Source organism: Gallus gallus, chromosome 7, assembly GCF_016699485.2.
Source record: "Gallus gallus isolate bGalGal1 chromosome 7, bGalGal1.mat.broiler.GRCg7b, whole genome shotgun sequence".
In the NCBI taxonomy this organism is placed as follows: domain Eukaryota; kingdom Metazoa; phylum Chordata; class Aves; order Galliformes; family Phasianidae; genus Gallus; species Gallus gallus.
This window is the reverse complement of record NC_052538.1, coordinates 12600498-12615908: the sequence shown is the minus strand read 5'-3', so window position 1 is coordinate 12615908 and position 15411 is coordinate 12600498. Positions and strand designations below refer to the sequence as shown.

At 39.5% G+C, this 15411-nt stretch overlaps 1 protein-coding gene across 1 annotated transcript in view; it reads left to right on the top strand.

Moving 5' to 3' along the window:
* The window catches only part of PARD3B (par-3 family cell polarity regulator beta), a 368137-nt gene that overhangs the window by 131287 nt on the left and 221439 nt on the right, over positions 1–15411 (top strand). Inside the window, exon 5 of the mRNA XM_015289524.4 lies at positions 13350–13441. Within this exon, the coding sequence (XP_015145010.3) occupies positions 13350–13441 (92 nt within the window). The remainder of the gene's footprint in view (positions 1–13349; positions 13442–15411) is intronic.

Here is a 15411-nt window from a genome sequence, read left to right as displayed (position 1 = left end):
TGAAGTTACCTTTGCAATTCCTTTTTGCTTATTTTTCTCTGAATTTGTCACTACTGAGAGCTCTTGCTGTACAGTATTGCTCTCTCATAATCTGGTCAGTAGGTGAAACTGCAAAATATTTTTATATCTGGAGCTTAATTCATCTATGTGGCTTTATTATTGCTGTTCTATTTTATTCCCAACGAATATGCTGATATATGTTTGCTGACGGTATTTTGTTCACCCTGCTTTCTTTCAGCAATGTGATAAGTCCTGCTTTCTCCCACTGCAATTTTTATTGCTGTCAAATTATTTACTAACCAGTGTTGCTATTTGAAGATGTAGTTAATAATTAACATGAAAGCAGATCATTTTATGAAAGGTTATTTTTGGATGACTTAAAATCCTAGGAGAGGTTGAAAATGCCATTATGATTCATAAGGATTTGTTGGAAATAACACTGTACTCTAAGGTGATCTGCCTCTGGTTTAAATTACCTGCTAGGTTTAAGATAAGCCAGTGATAGTAATGTCTTGGCTCACAGGAGTTGACTCAGATTTATTAATATTCACTCATAAATTCAATGTAACACCGTGCCTGTAATTTCAGATCGTAGAATAAGGTTTTGTATACAGTTGCACAGAATTAAAATGCTATGCAGTTGCCTTAATTTCCATTGAGAATTAGGATCAAGATCAAGGACTTTGTGTAGGGCAGTATGTTTTCTTACATTCATACGCAGACAACTCTCAATTCATTGAAGATTCAGACATTTAACCCTTATTCACTTGTTTGGTGCTGTGTAGTGCTGAGGCATTCCCACGGTCCCTTAGGAAATTCTTGGAGACTGATGGCCTGTCTTTCTGCTGACAGATTCTTAGAGTTAGATTTCAAGAACACAACAGGAAAAAACCAGGAGCGTCGCTATTCTGGGGTTTGCCTGTCAAATAAAAAGGCAAGACTGATTTGTGTTGGTTAGTTCTTATGCCATCATGGCTTAATGGTGGCATAAGAGGCCACTTAGGCCATGGTGGCTCCTTGGCCTCAGCGTCATGGGTAGTTTTGTTGAGATTGGCAACAAAATTTGATTGGCATTGGGATTGGCAATTTGGTGAAGAGAAGGTGAAGAGGGAAGGCGAGGGTTCCTAAGGGACGCAGTTCGTTCCTGTACTGAGGTATGTTATGAAACTTTATAGTGCCTTAGTCATCAGAGATGATCTTGGACAAATCTCAGCTGAAACAGAAAAATACATATGTATATACACATATAGGTATATCAAATTTTATTTAATAATAATAAAATTATATACATGTAATTTAAACTATTTTTAACGTCTCTTGAAATAGGAAGAAACTGGTTAAATATTAGATAGCTGCTACCAGTAAGTCACTTGGACTGAAGCAGGCTGATAAGTCTTTCATTAACTCAATGCCTGAATCTACTGAAGAGTAAATAAATTTGCAGCCCACAAAGTTACGGGGGAACACTTAATTCTCAGCAGGAATAAAAGTGTTTTTACTCTAAACAAGCAATGTGATTTTCAGGACCTTGTATAGTAAAAAGACTACATTCCAAGCTGAGGAAGCTCTACGCTAATCACAGACTGTGGTTCCTTTGCACGTTGTGAAAATGTCTTGGGAAAATACTGAGTAAGTGCATCACTGAGAGCATTCAAATCCTTGTCATGCTATAGATTGAGTCTCTCGTGGGATCCTGATCTTTAAGTTCTGGGAAGATTTCTGTTTTTGTGGAGTATAGCTGGGCATGTTTTCTACCACAGCTTTTTAAGCAAAGTGCTTCCTCTGTAAGCTGTTACTTTCTTATTTAGTCTTTATCCTTTTAGAGTGCAGCAGAAGCTGTATTTCAGCACCTCTTGACTACACCGTATTTTCAGTACATTAATTCTTCTCATCTTTTTATATCCATTAGTGGATACCACCATAAGACAGGGGAAGGGGTCTTCTACCATAACATTATAGCCTAAATCATATGGTTAAACATGGTATGTAACTGGGAGCTCAGTATTCATGTTCTCTCGTTGCTGATGTTCAGTGTTCAACCTCTGCCAAGGGAAGCAGTAAAGACATGCGCCTCCCATGTCTTGAGAAAATACTTCTGCATTTGGAAGTCTTGGTGGATGAAAAGCTGGACGTGAGCCAGCAGTGTGCTCTTGCAGCCCAGAAGGCCAACAGTATCCTGGGTTGCATCAGTTGAGGGGTGGCCAGCAGAACTAGGGAGGAGACAGTCCCCTTCTACTCTGCCCTCATGAGGCACCATCTGGAGTACAGCATCCAGGCCTGGCCGCAAGAAGGAGGGGGGAGCTATTGGAGTGGGTTCAGAGGAGGGCCACGAAGGTGATCAAAGGGCTGGAGCAACTCTCCTATGTAGAAACATTGAGGAAGTTGGGTTTGTTTAGCTTGGAGAAGAGAAATCTCCAGGGACACCTCATTGTGGTCATCCAGTACTGGAGGAGAGTTTACAAGCAGAAGAGGGACTGACTTTTTATGTGATCTGATAGTGATAGGACAAGGGGGGATGGCTTTAAACTGAAATAGGGGAGATTTAGGTTAGATGTTAAGAATTTTTTTTTTTTTTTTAACTCAGAGATGGTGAGGCACAGGCCAGTGCATGCTGGACGACAGGTAATGATTCAGCTATTCTACGAAGATGTAGTCAAAGCTAAAGTATTCACCTGCACCATGTGCCTCATATGCTCTCCCCTCTGCATTGCTCAGGTTCCAGCATTACTTGGACATATACATTCACATGCTGATTGTTGCTGCTGTAGATCTGCAGTGAGGACGTTCTAAATATTCATAATGTTATGTATATGTCTTGCTAGGTGGCTGTGTATTATTAGGAAGCCTAAGCTTTTAAGCACACCATCATCCATTGTTCAGTAAACACAATTACATTGCCCTATCTTTCATCTCTAATGAATCCATGCTAATTGATTAATCGGTGCTGTTGCTTCACTATGATAATTCTGTATAAAGAGAAGCAGTAACAAAACTAGCAATTACTGGCACTGTGCACCAAGGACAGCATAACATAGCTCATCAGAGCAGCCATCCTAGCTGTGGAGGTGTCAAAGGGTGCCTGGCAGGGCCTGGGGCCCTGTGCCTCCTGCTGCAGCATTGGCCCAAGGGACAGCCTGCAGTGTGCACATGGCTCTGAGCACCAGCATGGGACTGTCACCTGGGGTGTGTGTTACAAAATAAGTGCCTCTGAGGAGAGGTGGGCTGTGTGGGCACCTCCATCTCTTCAAGGGTTTCATCTCTAGGTTATTGAAATCAAGATAAAGAGTGTTCTTACACCATTACAGTGTTTTGACTGACATTACTGTTTAATTTCTAAAGCAGTGAGGCAAGTTTTCTAATCTTGGATAAAAGGTAACTTCATTGCTCTTAAACTGTGAGCAGTGCTGAGACAGGTGGGTGGAAGGTAATGATTTGATTTTCCTTGCTGATGCAGAATCAACTGCGCTGTGGGCTTCCACAACCAACTGAGCTCATTTCAGGCAACACATTGCATGTCTGACTCAGGCGGAGTTAGTAGCAAAGTAATAAACATGTTTTTTAGTGAAGTCCCTCTTCTAATTTTGAAAACTCGTTAGGCGTTTGAGTTTTGGAAACTCTTGTTATCCACTCTCACTTTACACTGTTGGTGGTGAGAAGGCAGATTTTCATTTGGTTGTTCGACCCACTTTTCCTTTCCCTCATCTCTTTAACCATCAAATGGGCAATAGCAGCATCATTAAGAGACTTTCTCTCAGACATCCATAATTTTTTTTTGGACTGGGAAAGAGAGCTGAATTCAATGAGGGCCTTTACTTTAAGAAATAAAGATGTGAACCTAACGTGTCATTTGTTGATCTATCTTTTACCTGAAGTGCATTCTTTATCAGCCTTTCAGATAATATTGATGGTGTATTAGTGCGGATTAAGCAGAAAGTTTTGATTTGGTAAAGGCACTCCACTTGTAATCTTTTTTCCTGCATTGAGTGTTGTTTTTCCAGAAGTTCAGAGTTAGTAGTTTTATGTGATGTAAATAGAACCCAAATTCTATTCTGGAAGGAAATGGAGATGTGGAATCACATGCAAGACTGCCTAGATAAGACTTCAATGTTCCTTAAGTAATGCTTTGATGAAGAAATTATTACAATATATTGTATAGTGGTTGCTGAGGTTTTCTCATTTACTTTTAAAGAGAAGTGCAAGGAGTTCCTCTTAGCACAAATGAGAAAGGATTCAAAATACAGGTTTATAGTTGTCAAATCTAAAAAGGATCTGTCAATTAAGATCTTCAGAGGATTGAAACTGTGTCAGACTAGGCAGGATAATGCAGTGTTCTCTCGGTCTCAGGAAAATTTGGTGGATTTTCTTGCAGAAATGTGAATTTCTTTCCCTTTTTTTTGCAGTATGAGTTGCCCCATGGCAGTTTCCAACCAAGAGAAGGGATTAATGTGCATTTGTAGTGCTAATGACGTGCACTTTTAAAATGATGTTTGTTGCCATGGGAATGCTCCCAGATAGTTTGTGTAGTAGCTCAAATGTTCAAAGGTTGTGCCCTTTCTTTGAATACAGATTCTATCTCCAAGTGGGTGACAGAAGAAATCATGAGTTTTAGTTTAGTTTGGAAACACCTGCTTCTTCACTGCCTTGCACTGCTGATAGCACTGCTAAATGTTCCATGTAAAAAAATAAAATAAAAATAAAAAAAAAGAATCATAGATTTCTGTAATAAATTTAATAATTATTTTTTTAAAAATAAAGACAGAGGTAAATGAAAGATTAGTATTTTAACATTACACTAGTAGAATCTCAGGGTTTATCTATGTGATTGCTAACAACTAAGGACAAGAGAGAGTCCCTGTGCTTTAGGTCAGCCAAAATCTTTTAAAATGTTTTTAGTATGGATGAGCTCAAATTAATAATCTTGCTGAGACACAAATAATAACCCAGTTCAAGCATGCTGACCTGCTAATGCTGCTCTGTAGTTTCTAGTTGGCTTGCAGTGCAGGCAGAGGTCTTACTCTTGTCTTCAAAAGACTATGTAGATACACTCAGAAACAGACAAAGGATGTTTGAGTCTGTAAAACTGTCTGCCTGATTTAGCTGTTACTTGGTTGTATTAACATAGTTTTAGCAAGGAAGAACCTCTACCCTGACCTTAACTCTTTCTACATGTGCTGGTAAACTGATTCCTGTCTGATATTGGTCAGACCCTGGTGCATTCTCTTTGTGGAGAGTAGATGTTCATTTTCTAAAACACTGTAGGCCCCATAGAATTCTAATGTGTTTCAGGCATGAAAAGCCCTGTAGAAGCATTCAGTAGCATATATTTGAATGCCCATGCAAGAAAACAAAACATGATAAATGGGAAAGAGAGCTAATAAATACATAGTCTGTTGTGAAGGTTCCAGTGGTTATATGACTGGCTGCTTACCTCTGTCTGTTGAGTAGTTAGTGACAGCTTCTGAATGTTGTGAACACCTACCGTATTACTTATGTTTCCAGCAGTTTATTTTTTTTTTCCCTCTCTTGAAAAAAAATTTTTACTTCAAGAATTGGTTCTTTGCCAAGTAGTGGTGCTAAATCCAAATGTTTATCAATATATTATCAATGCTTCTAAAAGTTGCTTTATGCTACTTTGGAAAATACATTGCTCACACCTCACCCTCAAAATTCTTAAGATGTTGGGCTTAAGTCCAGGCTTTAATGTGCAGGAAAACTGCTTCTGAGGACTTTAACTGTGGTGGTTCTCATTTTTCTTTTCCTCTGGGCCTTTCACAAGGGGAAGTACTTATGTGGGCACTCTCACTGCACCTCTTCTTTCCCTTCAGCCATGCAAAGCAACTGCCAGCAAAAGTGAGAACTCTGCTGCTGTTACAGCTAGTGGACATCTTCTAGAGATATTTTTTCATCTGGGGAAAGTTGGAAGCTTTCATGACCAAAATTATGTGCAACGGTTATGATCTCCAGGCCTGAAACTATCCTTGCTGCTCTTAAAGAGAGAGCTTACTGTTCGTTGAGGACTTTGAGCATTGTAGTTTCAGGAGGCTTGTTGGCTGCATTTTTAATGGTTAAGGCTGGAAACAAATGGGGACTTTGGAGGTTAGGGAGGACATTTTAGAGGTTGATTTTGGCAAGACATTTTACACTGTGAAATTGAGCAGTTCCAGAAGAGCTGATTGGGAGTTAAGAGCAATTGCTCTCTTGCTTTGGTTCATGCCAAGTCCTGTGCTCCCTGGGAGCTGTGTGAGATATCAAGAATATTTTGCTGAGATACAAGGCAGTGACTTCAAAGTACTCATTGAATTTGGACCAGAGATCTACCAAGAGGGTAGAGGACATTGCTTCCTCTACTTAGCCTTAAGAGGTTCTCTTCCCTCTGTTTCTAGGCGTGAGGGAGACCTGCTTACTATTCCCAGTTTGCCCTCACACTGTTTTGGCAGTAGTTTTGACCATCACTCTGAGGCATAAGCAATCATTTTGAAATGTCCGCTTGTTCTTATGATGTTCTTGTTCCACTTTTCATGGCAATAACAAGTATATCACTTGAGCTGTGTGTATGGTACTGTTGTTCCTAATCTGCTCTTATTTGAGGTCACGCAAAGTAGGGGGACCTGCCAGCAAAAGTAAGGTGGCTTCAGCCAGTTGGAGTTAGCGCTGAAGAGCACTGGTAAGTGTGCAGTCCACCAGTATAGCTCAGCCATGAAAATAACCGTCAGCTGACAGTTGGTAGCAAACAATTCAGGGAAATAAATTTTAATCCACTCCTGACTGATTCCCAAGAGCATGTCTATTTATGCCCTTGGCTTAAAAAATCTTTTTAAGTGCCAAGATCAGCTCACTACAACATTCAAGGCATCCACTGGTAGTTGAGAGGGGAAAATGTCACTGTTATGGCTCCTCAAACTGTCATGTAATTGCTGAAAGCCAAACTGCATTACGGCTTGTCTTTGCATTGTGCTAATTAAGCATGAACACACTTGCATATCGTGTTAAAAATATCTGAAGATGTACAGCTATTCTTATTTTGAAAAATACCTTTCAACAGTTGAGTGGAATACTTTTCAGTTGACGATGCTGAAAGAAGTTGTATGATTCTTATTTTCATATTTGTCGCCTGCCTAAAAATCATCTTTAGCAAATGATTAATTGCATTTGTAAATACAGCACAATTGTGTCAATTATCCATTTCAAATGAATTTCATTCTGAATAGTCAAGATGATGATGTGGCTTAATCAGTAAATGCAAAGGAAGTATTGTAAGCTGTTTAAAAATATAAAAATACTTTGCATGTACTGTGGAGGCAAAGTGCTTTTTCCTTCAACTTTAGTGGCTTTTTATCATCCAGGTTTGTATTGGTTTTTGTGCTTGATAGATCAGTGATGGTTATAGTGTGGGGATGTTAGCTGGTTAGAAACTTTTTAATATAGGTAAATAGGTTGTGGTAAGAAATACACTCATTTAAGTATGGCAGCTTGCATACCTGTTGATCAGAACTTCTTTCTGGGACAAGCTCTATCATGTCCTTTAAGAGCACACTGAGCAGCTAACTTAGACTTCTGTCATTGGTTGGTTTTAAAAGGACCTGTTAGTTATTTCATTATGCTTAGAAGCTAAAGAAAAAAGGAAGATGTTACATTAAAATATATCTGGAGATTCTTGAGGCGTATTCTACTAACTTTTGAAATACTGAACCATCCTGCTTACAGCTACATTTCAGGAAGCTTTTTTGATTGCTGTGTAAAGCTGTGCGGGCAGGTAATTAGCTCGGTAATGAAAAGTCAGCTAAGCAGATGAAATGCAGATATTGACACCGAGTTTGTTTTCATCTCTAGTATTTGAGTGACCTTGGTTTCTGTGTGCCCTGCTGTAAGCTGGTATTTTACAGTCTGCAATGTCCAGTCTGAACAGAGCCTTTGATTTGAATGGTTTTCTCCAGTTAGAATGTCTTTTATTTCATAAAGGTGTCCTAAGAACAGATCTGTGTTAATTTGAGAAAGCCTGGTGCCCTTGCTGCAGGCACGGCGTGGCGCGGGGACGCCAGGCTGGCACCTCAGTGCTGCCAGAGCTTGGAGCAGCCTTGTGTCACATCGCCCAACATCAAACCTAGGTGTAGGACCTGGGTTCACCTGAGGTTATAACCAGTGCTTGATTGTGTCCTGATGGGATGAAGAAGAGCATTTACGCGCACTGCTTGAGCTAGAAGGTCTTGGGGGATCATCTCGGGGATGCAACACTGGCTGTCACGTTTGTTGCTGTAACTGAAGGTTATACCTTTAAAGTGTAGTACCTCCTAATAAGTTTGGGAATATTTACAAAAATGCTGATTTTTAAAGCTAAAAATAGTGCAATGGCTTTGTAAACTCATTCTGGCTGTCAGAATTGTTCATGTGATCCTGAAAGTGCTGCTAAAAATGTTCAGTTTTTAAATACAGTAATTGAAGATGTGTGTTGTGGGAGCAATGGATGAGACATTTCCTGCATTTGTAAGCAAGCATCCCTGTCACCCCCCAGTTTCCTCACAGCTGGTGGTTTGTGGGGCTGACCTCCTGCTGGCCCTCCTGGAGGGAGGTGCAGGCTGTAAGCCCTGACTCACTGGGTCTGCCTGCCCTCCCATTGTGTCAGGGGTGGGCAGCTATCAGCTGGCCTCAGTCCTACAGCAGCCTCACTTTTAACTTGGCCATTAAAATAGAGTTTCACATTAAAATATTTTCCTTTGGGATATGCCACACTTCAAGTGGTGATCATGTACAATTCTTATTAATAATCTTATTTATTTCCTTCAAGCGTATGGTTAGTGTTTGATGACTGCTTTGTGCTGCAAGAATATCCCTCACTCAGGATGTTCTCTGGTTGTTTACATAGAGTTACTCTTTCTTTGAACTGCCCATCTACTTCTTAGGTTTGTCTCATACTGGTTATTGTTTAATGAGAAAAGAAATAGAAAAGGTTGTTTTTTTTGGCTACATACCTTTCTTAGAAGTGATGTATCTGCAATTTAGTACTACCTCCAAACCTGCTGCTTGTCCTGAGAATAGCAGTGGGAGTCTATCAGGGAGAATCAAGGTGATTAATGGCCCTTCTATGGTTACTGGCTGTTTCCAGAGCTTGACTGTGTTGGGCTGGGCATTGCGGCGTACCCTTGATTGCGTGTGCAAAATACTGGTGTAAGAGAACTGAAAGATAATGGAAAACTACACTGTAACCAGAGTAGAGCAGGGAAACTGCTGTTGTGCCGAGACTTTAAAACGTGGAAATGCACGGTTTTGTCAGTTGTGACAATAGCCAGAATGTGAAGCAGTGTCCGGGCACAGTGCGGGCTGGTGGCTCTCAGTTCATTTTGTCCATCCTTTCCTCTGAAAGATGTACTTTCTCCTCTCTGTCCAAAGGTGCCACTCTCACTTTCTTGAAGCTGACAGGTTCCAGCGAGTTCAGTAGTTTTAATATAGTTTTTATATAAATGGAACATTTTCAAAAATGAAGTAAATAAAATAAACAGGGAAGCACTTTGAATACAGTCTAACCTCAGTAGGACATACAACTGATTCTAGCACATTTGCTGTTCATGCTGATATCTGCCCATGCTGACTGTTAAATTGGGAACGCAGCGCATGTCCGCAGAGTAGAAGTTGTTACTGGTGTGGATGGCTGCTCTTACTGCTACACATACACGTTCACCTAATTCATTCAAACAAGAACTGTCATGCAAAGAATATGAGAATTTTCCATGCTATATAGTTGTTGGCAGAGAGCTATTATCTCATATGATCCCGCTCTTCTGTTTCAGTTCTAATTTAAAAAACATGCATTTTGCAGCACTAAGAAAAATTGCTTAATTAAAATTATACCTATGTAAATAAATTAAAAAAAAAATCAATTCCGCTGTTATTAGAGGCATCTGCCTTCTTGCCTATTGTTTTTGCTGCAGTATTTTGCGTTTATTCCTATTTCCTAACTGAAAACTGCAGTCCTGTTATATTGCATAGGTAGCTGAACTTGAGAGAAGTTTTGGGGGTCGGCATCATTAATTCTGCAACTACTGAAAAACTGACAAGCAGTCTCTGTTCAACAATAAAGACTGAGAATTTGTGTGTATTGGATCACTGTCTTCCAAAAGTGCCTTTACTTCTGCATCACTGGCTTGCTATCTTTCAGCCAGTTGGGCAGGAGACGATCTGTTTAAATTTACTGTGGCTGTAATGAAATGCTGAAGTATGAAAGGAATTTGTCCGTTTGTAGTGATTACTATGTGACTGGAGCTCTAATGTTGCTCTTGGAGAGCCCTGTAATGAATCACTATTATAATTCATCTTTCGTCGATCATTTAAGACTTCAAATGTATTTGGCTATGTTTACTGATTTTAGCATGCCATGATCTGTAATATGTGAGCACTTACCTTCAAATCAAAGCAGGAGGCTGTGACACTGAACACTCTCTATGGTATTTCTGAAGTCTGTAAACACTCTGAGGTCCAACTCAGGAGTGGATAACTTCTTTTGTAGGAGGGTTTACCTTTGAACAAATTTTTAAAAAGCTGTAGTTGAAGCTATGGGCTCCAAACTCTGAATTCCTTGCTGAAGTTTTACCTTGGAGGTATGGGGCTATCAGGCACCTCACACAGCTGGACCATTTTTTCTGACACAGGAAAGAACGTGCCCTGAAACATTCCTGATGTGTTTTTAAATCTGTCCTTGAAGATCTCTACTGGAGGTCTGATATCTCTAATATCTGTAACAACCTTTTTTTCAGCTTCCTGACATCTTTTGCTTCCTCCACCTTTAGCAGAAAAGAGAGCAGTTGCCATCTTTGTGTGAGAACCTTTTGCTTATCTAGCAGTGTCACAGCCAACGTTGCGCTGTGTGACTAAGTAAATCTAATTCCAAGAATGACATTAGACTTGTTGGTCAAAAATGGTCCCTTGTGGCCTAAAAACTGTAAGTCAGTCAACAGAAACATGAGATGAGATCATGTTCTGCTATCTGTATTTGTCACTACTGTGAAATCTCAGTTACCCAAGGAAGAGGGGAAGGAGGACAAGTATGGATGTAACCTCACTACAGCAAAAAAATAACAGTAACCCCAAAGCCAAAAGGCAGAAAAGCAATGTAGCGTACACAGACTTGAACAGACTGCAAGCAAAGCTTTAAATAGCAAAACTGTTTGGAACCATGAGCAGCAAGTTCTTGGTCATGTATTGAGCAGTGCTGTGTTGCAGCCAATGTCTGGAAGAAAAAAAGGGGCAAAAAAGGTGGGAAAAAATTCACCACCCAAAAATCTGCTCATGGTTTGGCTATTTTCAGCTTTCCAAAATGAGGACCCTTTTGCAGCACCGTGTTTTTTATGGTTAGCTAAAAAAGGTTAGCTTTGGGAGCTCTCTGGTTAATGAGAGTTGTCTCCTTCTGACGTCTGTTGCTACCAAGGCTCTATCTTTTTTCAAAATGAAGACACATTAAAGCTGTGTGTCAGATTTCCATCGTTAACTTGCTGCTTGAGGTTGAGTTTCTGATTTATGGGGTTGGTGTGGAATATACTTCATACAACAAAAATTGCTCATTGACACGTGGTTCCACTGTGAAGGGGGATTGGAAAAGATAGCATAGGCTCAACACACGTTTCTTCAAATAGCTTTTTCATTAGTGACAGGCATTGCTTTCAGTGAGCTGTATTGGCTTTACAGTGGAAGCCAAATCTGTTGGCTTGTGCTCCGATTAACATGCAAAAAGAACTGCTGCCAGTTCATAATGGGTTCAAAAACTCAGTGGTGTGTGATCAAAGCCGGGGGGGAAGGGGGCTGGGTGGAACCAGCTTGATTTATATTCCAAAAGTTTTCTTAGAAGACTCATCATGGTTCTTTTCTAAAGCACAAAGCAGTCCCCTCACCTCTACAGCTCTCTTGCTACATATTAAGCTGAAAATAAGTTCTTCACATCTTGGGGGGAATGAAAACAGCAAACCTGGGAAGTCATCTTTATGGGTAGAGCCATCTTTTTGAGAAAAAAATGGAAGCTTTAATATACATTGTGAAACTTTTGTTGAAAATTAAATTGCCTATCTAGTTGATTTTGTTCTTTGGAATTAATTTATAACATTGCTGCTCTTTGCTTTGAGACAACCTGATTTGGCAAGTATATACAGTGAAAACCTGTACTGCTGCAGCAACAAAAAAAAAAAGATGATTAACTTTTGGCTTTATCTAGTTAAAATCAAGCTTTGAATTGAATTCCCTTAGTGTGTTGACAGCTGAAGATTTATGTCTTCCAGCTATATTCCTGTTGCAGAGTTGGCAGAAGTGACCTCTCCAAAAAAGGTCTTTGTTACAGATTTTGCTCTGTTTACATTATTGCCATGAAGGCTGCAGTGAAATACAGTACATTAAAGCTAATATATTACCTGCTGACAGCGGTCTTATCTCATTTGTACCTCTTTCCCTTTCCCAGCATGGAAAAAATGCAAACATAAAGAATCTAAGAATCAGGAAAAGAAGGTTAATAGTTTTAAAGGGTGTTAGCATTGATGTTAGGTCCCTGTGTGCACTGTATTTTTGTGTCCGGCCAAATGATTCTTTAATTTCTTCTTCTGTGAAGTTAATGTGAAAGCGTCTTTACCACAGTAATGCTACAAAGGAACAGAAAGAGCAATTTGAGGCGTAGGGAATCTATCATGAGCAAGGAGGTGGCTCAAAGTTGAAAACAATGCAGGATGGGCTGGCAGTGAGGAAGCAGTACTGGGAGCTGTTCAGTCTTTGTGGAACTTTTGATGTCCTTTACTCTTCAGCTTGAATTATTCCCTCTCCTGTAGACCATTGGGTTCTCCACTGCTCTTTCAATCTGTCTTCCCCTCCCTGTGCTGGCTATGGCATCATAAAGCAAGAAGTATGGAGCAGCTTTTTGAAGAAGTGTGCACAAGCATTCCATAGCCTGCCCTGTTTAAGTCCAGGTGGTTAGTTTGTTCCATCATCCTGTCTCTTTTTAGTGGATTGAGAGATTCTGAATCTCTCGCTAGGTTGTATGAAGATAGAGGAAGGTAGAAAAACTACTGATGATACAGAACCTTGACAGAAGATTTTATTCCTCTCTCTTCCCTCAGACAGTGGATTGGGCCTTCAATCGTATTTAAACCAACATGTCAGTGAAAGTTTGGTGGGATGCTGGAGTAAGCAGTGGGACTGTTTCTCTGAGTATTGTTTGTATACTCTGTAAATAATGGGTCTTTCAGTTCTCACCCTCAGTGAGGTGAATAAATAGTCGTTTGCTTTCTGTTTCAAGTACTGACTCACAAATACAAACACAGCCAGTCTTTTATATGCATACGCATGTGTTTAGTTTCAAAATGTGCTTTGAAATCTCTCAACAGGGTGCCTCCCAGGTATCCTTTGAGGATGGGGAGATGAACCTCGCAGGACCTACAGAACTGTTATCATCTCAGAGGGCCCGTCTTCCTGTAAGGTAGGAACATCTGCAATGCTGACTTGAGCATGCTTTATATGTAACTATATGCTCTATATGCAAGATGAAACTGACTTCTCATTCTAACCACACCTGCATTGTACTCATATTTAAGAGAAGGCTGTGGGGAGACCTCGTTGCAGCTTTCCAGTACTCGAAGGGAGCTTATAAGCTGGAAGAGGGAGTGACTTTTTACATGGTCTGATAGTGATAGGACAAGGGGAAATGGCTTTAAACTAAAAGAGGGAAATGTAGGTTAGGTGTTAGGGAAGATAGTTTTTACTCAGGGGGTGCTGAGGCACTGGAACAGGTTTGCAGAGATGCTGTGGATACCCCATCCCTGGAGGCGTTTCAAGCTGTACCAAAATATATCTTGCTATGCATCCTATGGGCCTGAGAGGAGGACAGTCAGATTTCTCAAAACACTGCTTTGCCTGCTGACATGAGGGGTGGTAATAGGATTTTTTTTTCCAACCTGATACTTCTGAAATGTATTCAAGTATTTGTAAGATATTCAAACTTGTAGAAACAGTGAGCTTAGGAGGATTTCAGAGAACATCATTTTTTTTTAAAGAAAAAAATAAATGTACTTGTCATTTTTGTAAAATTTGCTGTAATTTCAAATGTTAAAGAATATAAATTTTAAAGCAGCAATTTTGTTTCTGTACAGCTTTTTCCACAGAGAAGTGAAGAGTTATTTTTTAAAGCTGTTTTTTCTGAAGTTTTTTTTTTTTTTTAGTAGCAATTGTTTTATAAAGAGAAAATAATGAAGCACTCACTAGAGGCTATCTATCCATCTTACAGGTATCTTAACTGGACTGAATTTAACTAATTATCTGATTTAGAAGCTCTTATTAAGAAAATAATAGAATTTTACTTCCACAAAAATATATCTGACATCTTAATATCTGAATTGTTTTTTTTTTTTTTAACATTGTTCTTTCTGGAAAAAAGAAACAATTATAATTCTAATTTATGGAGATGTCTGACTTGTTATGTTTTGAAGGTTTTAGGGCCATGAGGGATTACCAAGTCATGATACGGTAAACCTTTATTTAAATAAGTCATGTTATGTTTAATGATGTTAATGAAACTAATATTTCAGCCTGAGGGCTGCTCCATGCTATGGAAGAAAAGAAAACTACGATTGTCCCCGCTGCTTTCACCAGCAAGTATTCCTTCCTGTCATGGAGTTTGATCATTATGACCTATAGCGCTTAAATAAAACAGCAGCTAGTCACCAAAGAAAATTATCTGAGACTTCTCGTCAGAGCAACAGTCTGTCTGAGGTCAGCATGCCTTCTCTAACTGTAGCTAATAATGGGTATTTCAGAGGGAAGGAAAATAAAGAGCCTCACGATTAATATTTTATGATTGTGAAACGCAGTCAGTTGAAGTGAAAGGCTTCAGACCTGGATTGTTTCATAATTCTCACTCAAGTAGGAAAACTGCTCCATTTGAAGGAAGTTTAGTTAATTGCTTTTAGATTGGTAAAATTAGGAAGTTGCACACGGGGTAAATGAAATGAGTGGCAGTGTGAAGAACTTCTAGTCCCTCTATCTAGAAGCTAAAAGGAAGAAAGTTTGTCTGTAGAAGTACCGGGATTTCACTGTAGAAGTACCGGGAACTCTTTCAGGGCCGTATCCCCCAGGAGTCTGAACAATTTGATTCTACCTTCTAAGAGCTGAATTTCACTGAAGGAGAGACTAGGAACACCGTGTCATTGGCAATTTTTAGTGGAATGTATAAAGACAGAAGTAATGCCAATCCCCTTGTAATTTCTGATGGTGGTTATTTTATTTTCTATTTGCTAGTAAAGATGATGCTCAGATTTGGAGTAGCTAAACTAATACAATCAGTTTATAAAATATGCTATTTTTCTTTGTTTTCCATCATGTTCTGTACGAGGACTGAAAAATATTTAAAATAACAGTGGTGTCTCAGTACTCTACAGATATCACAGAGAAATG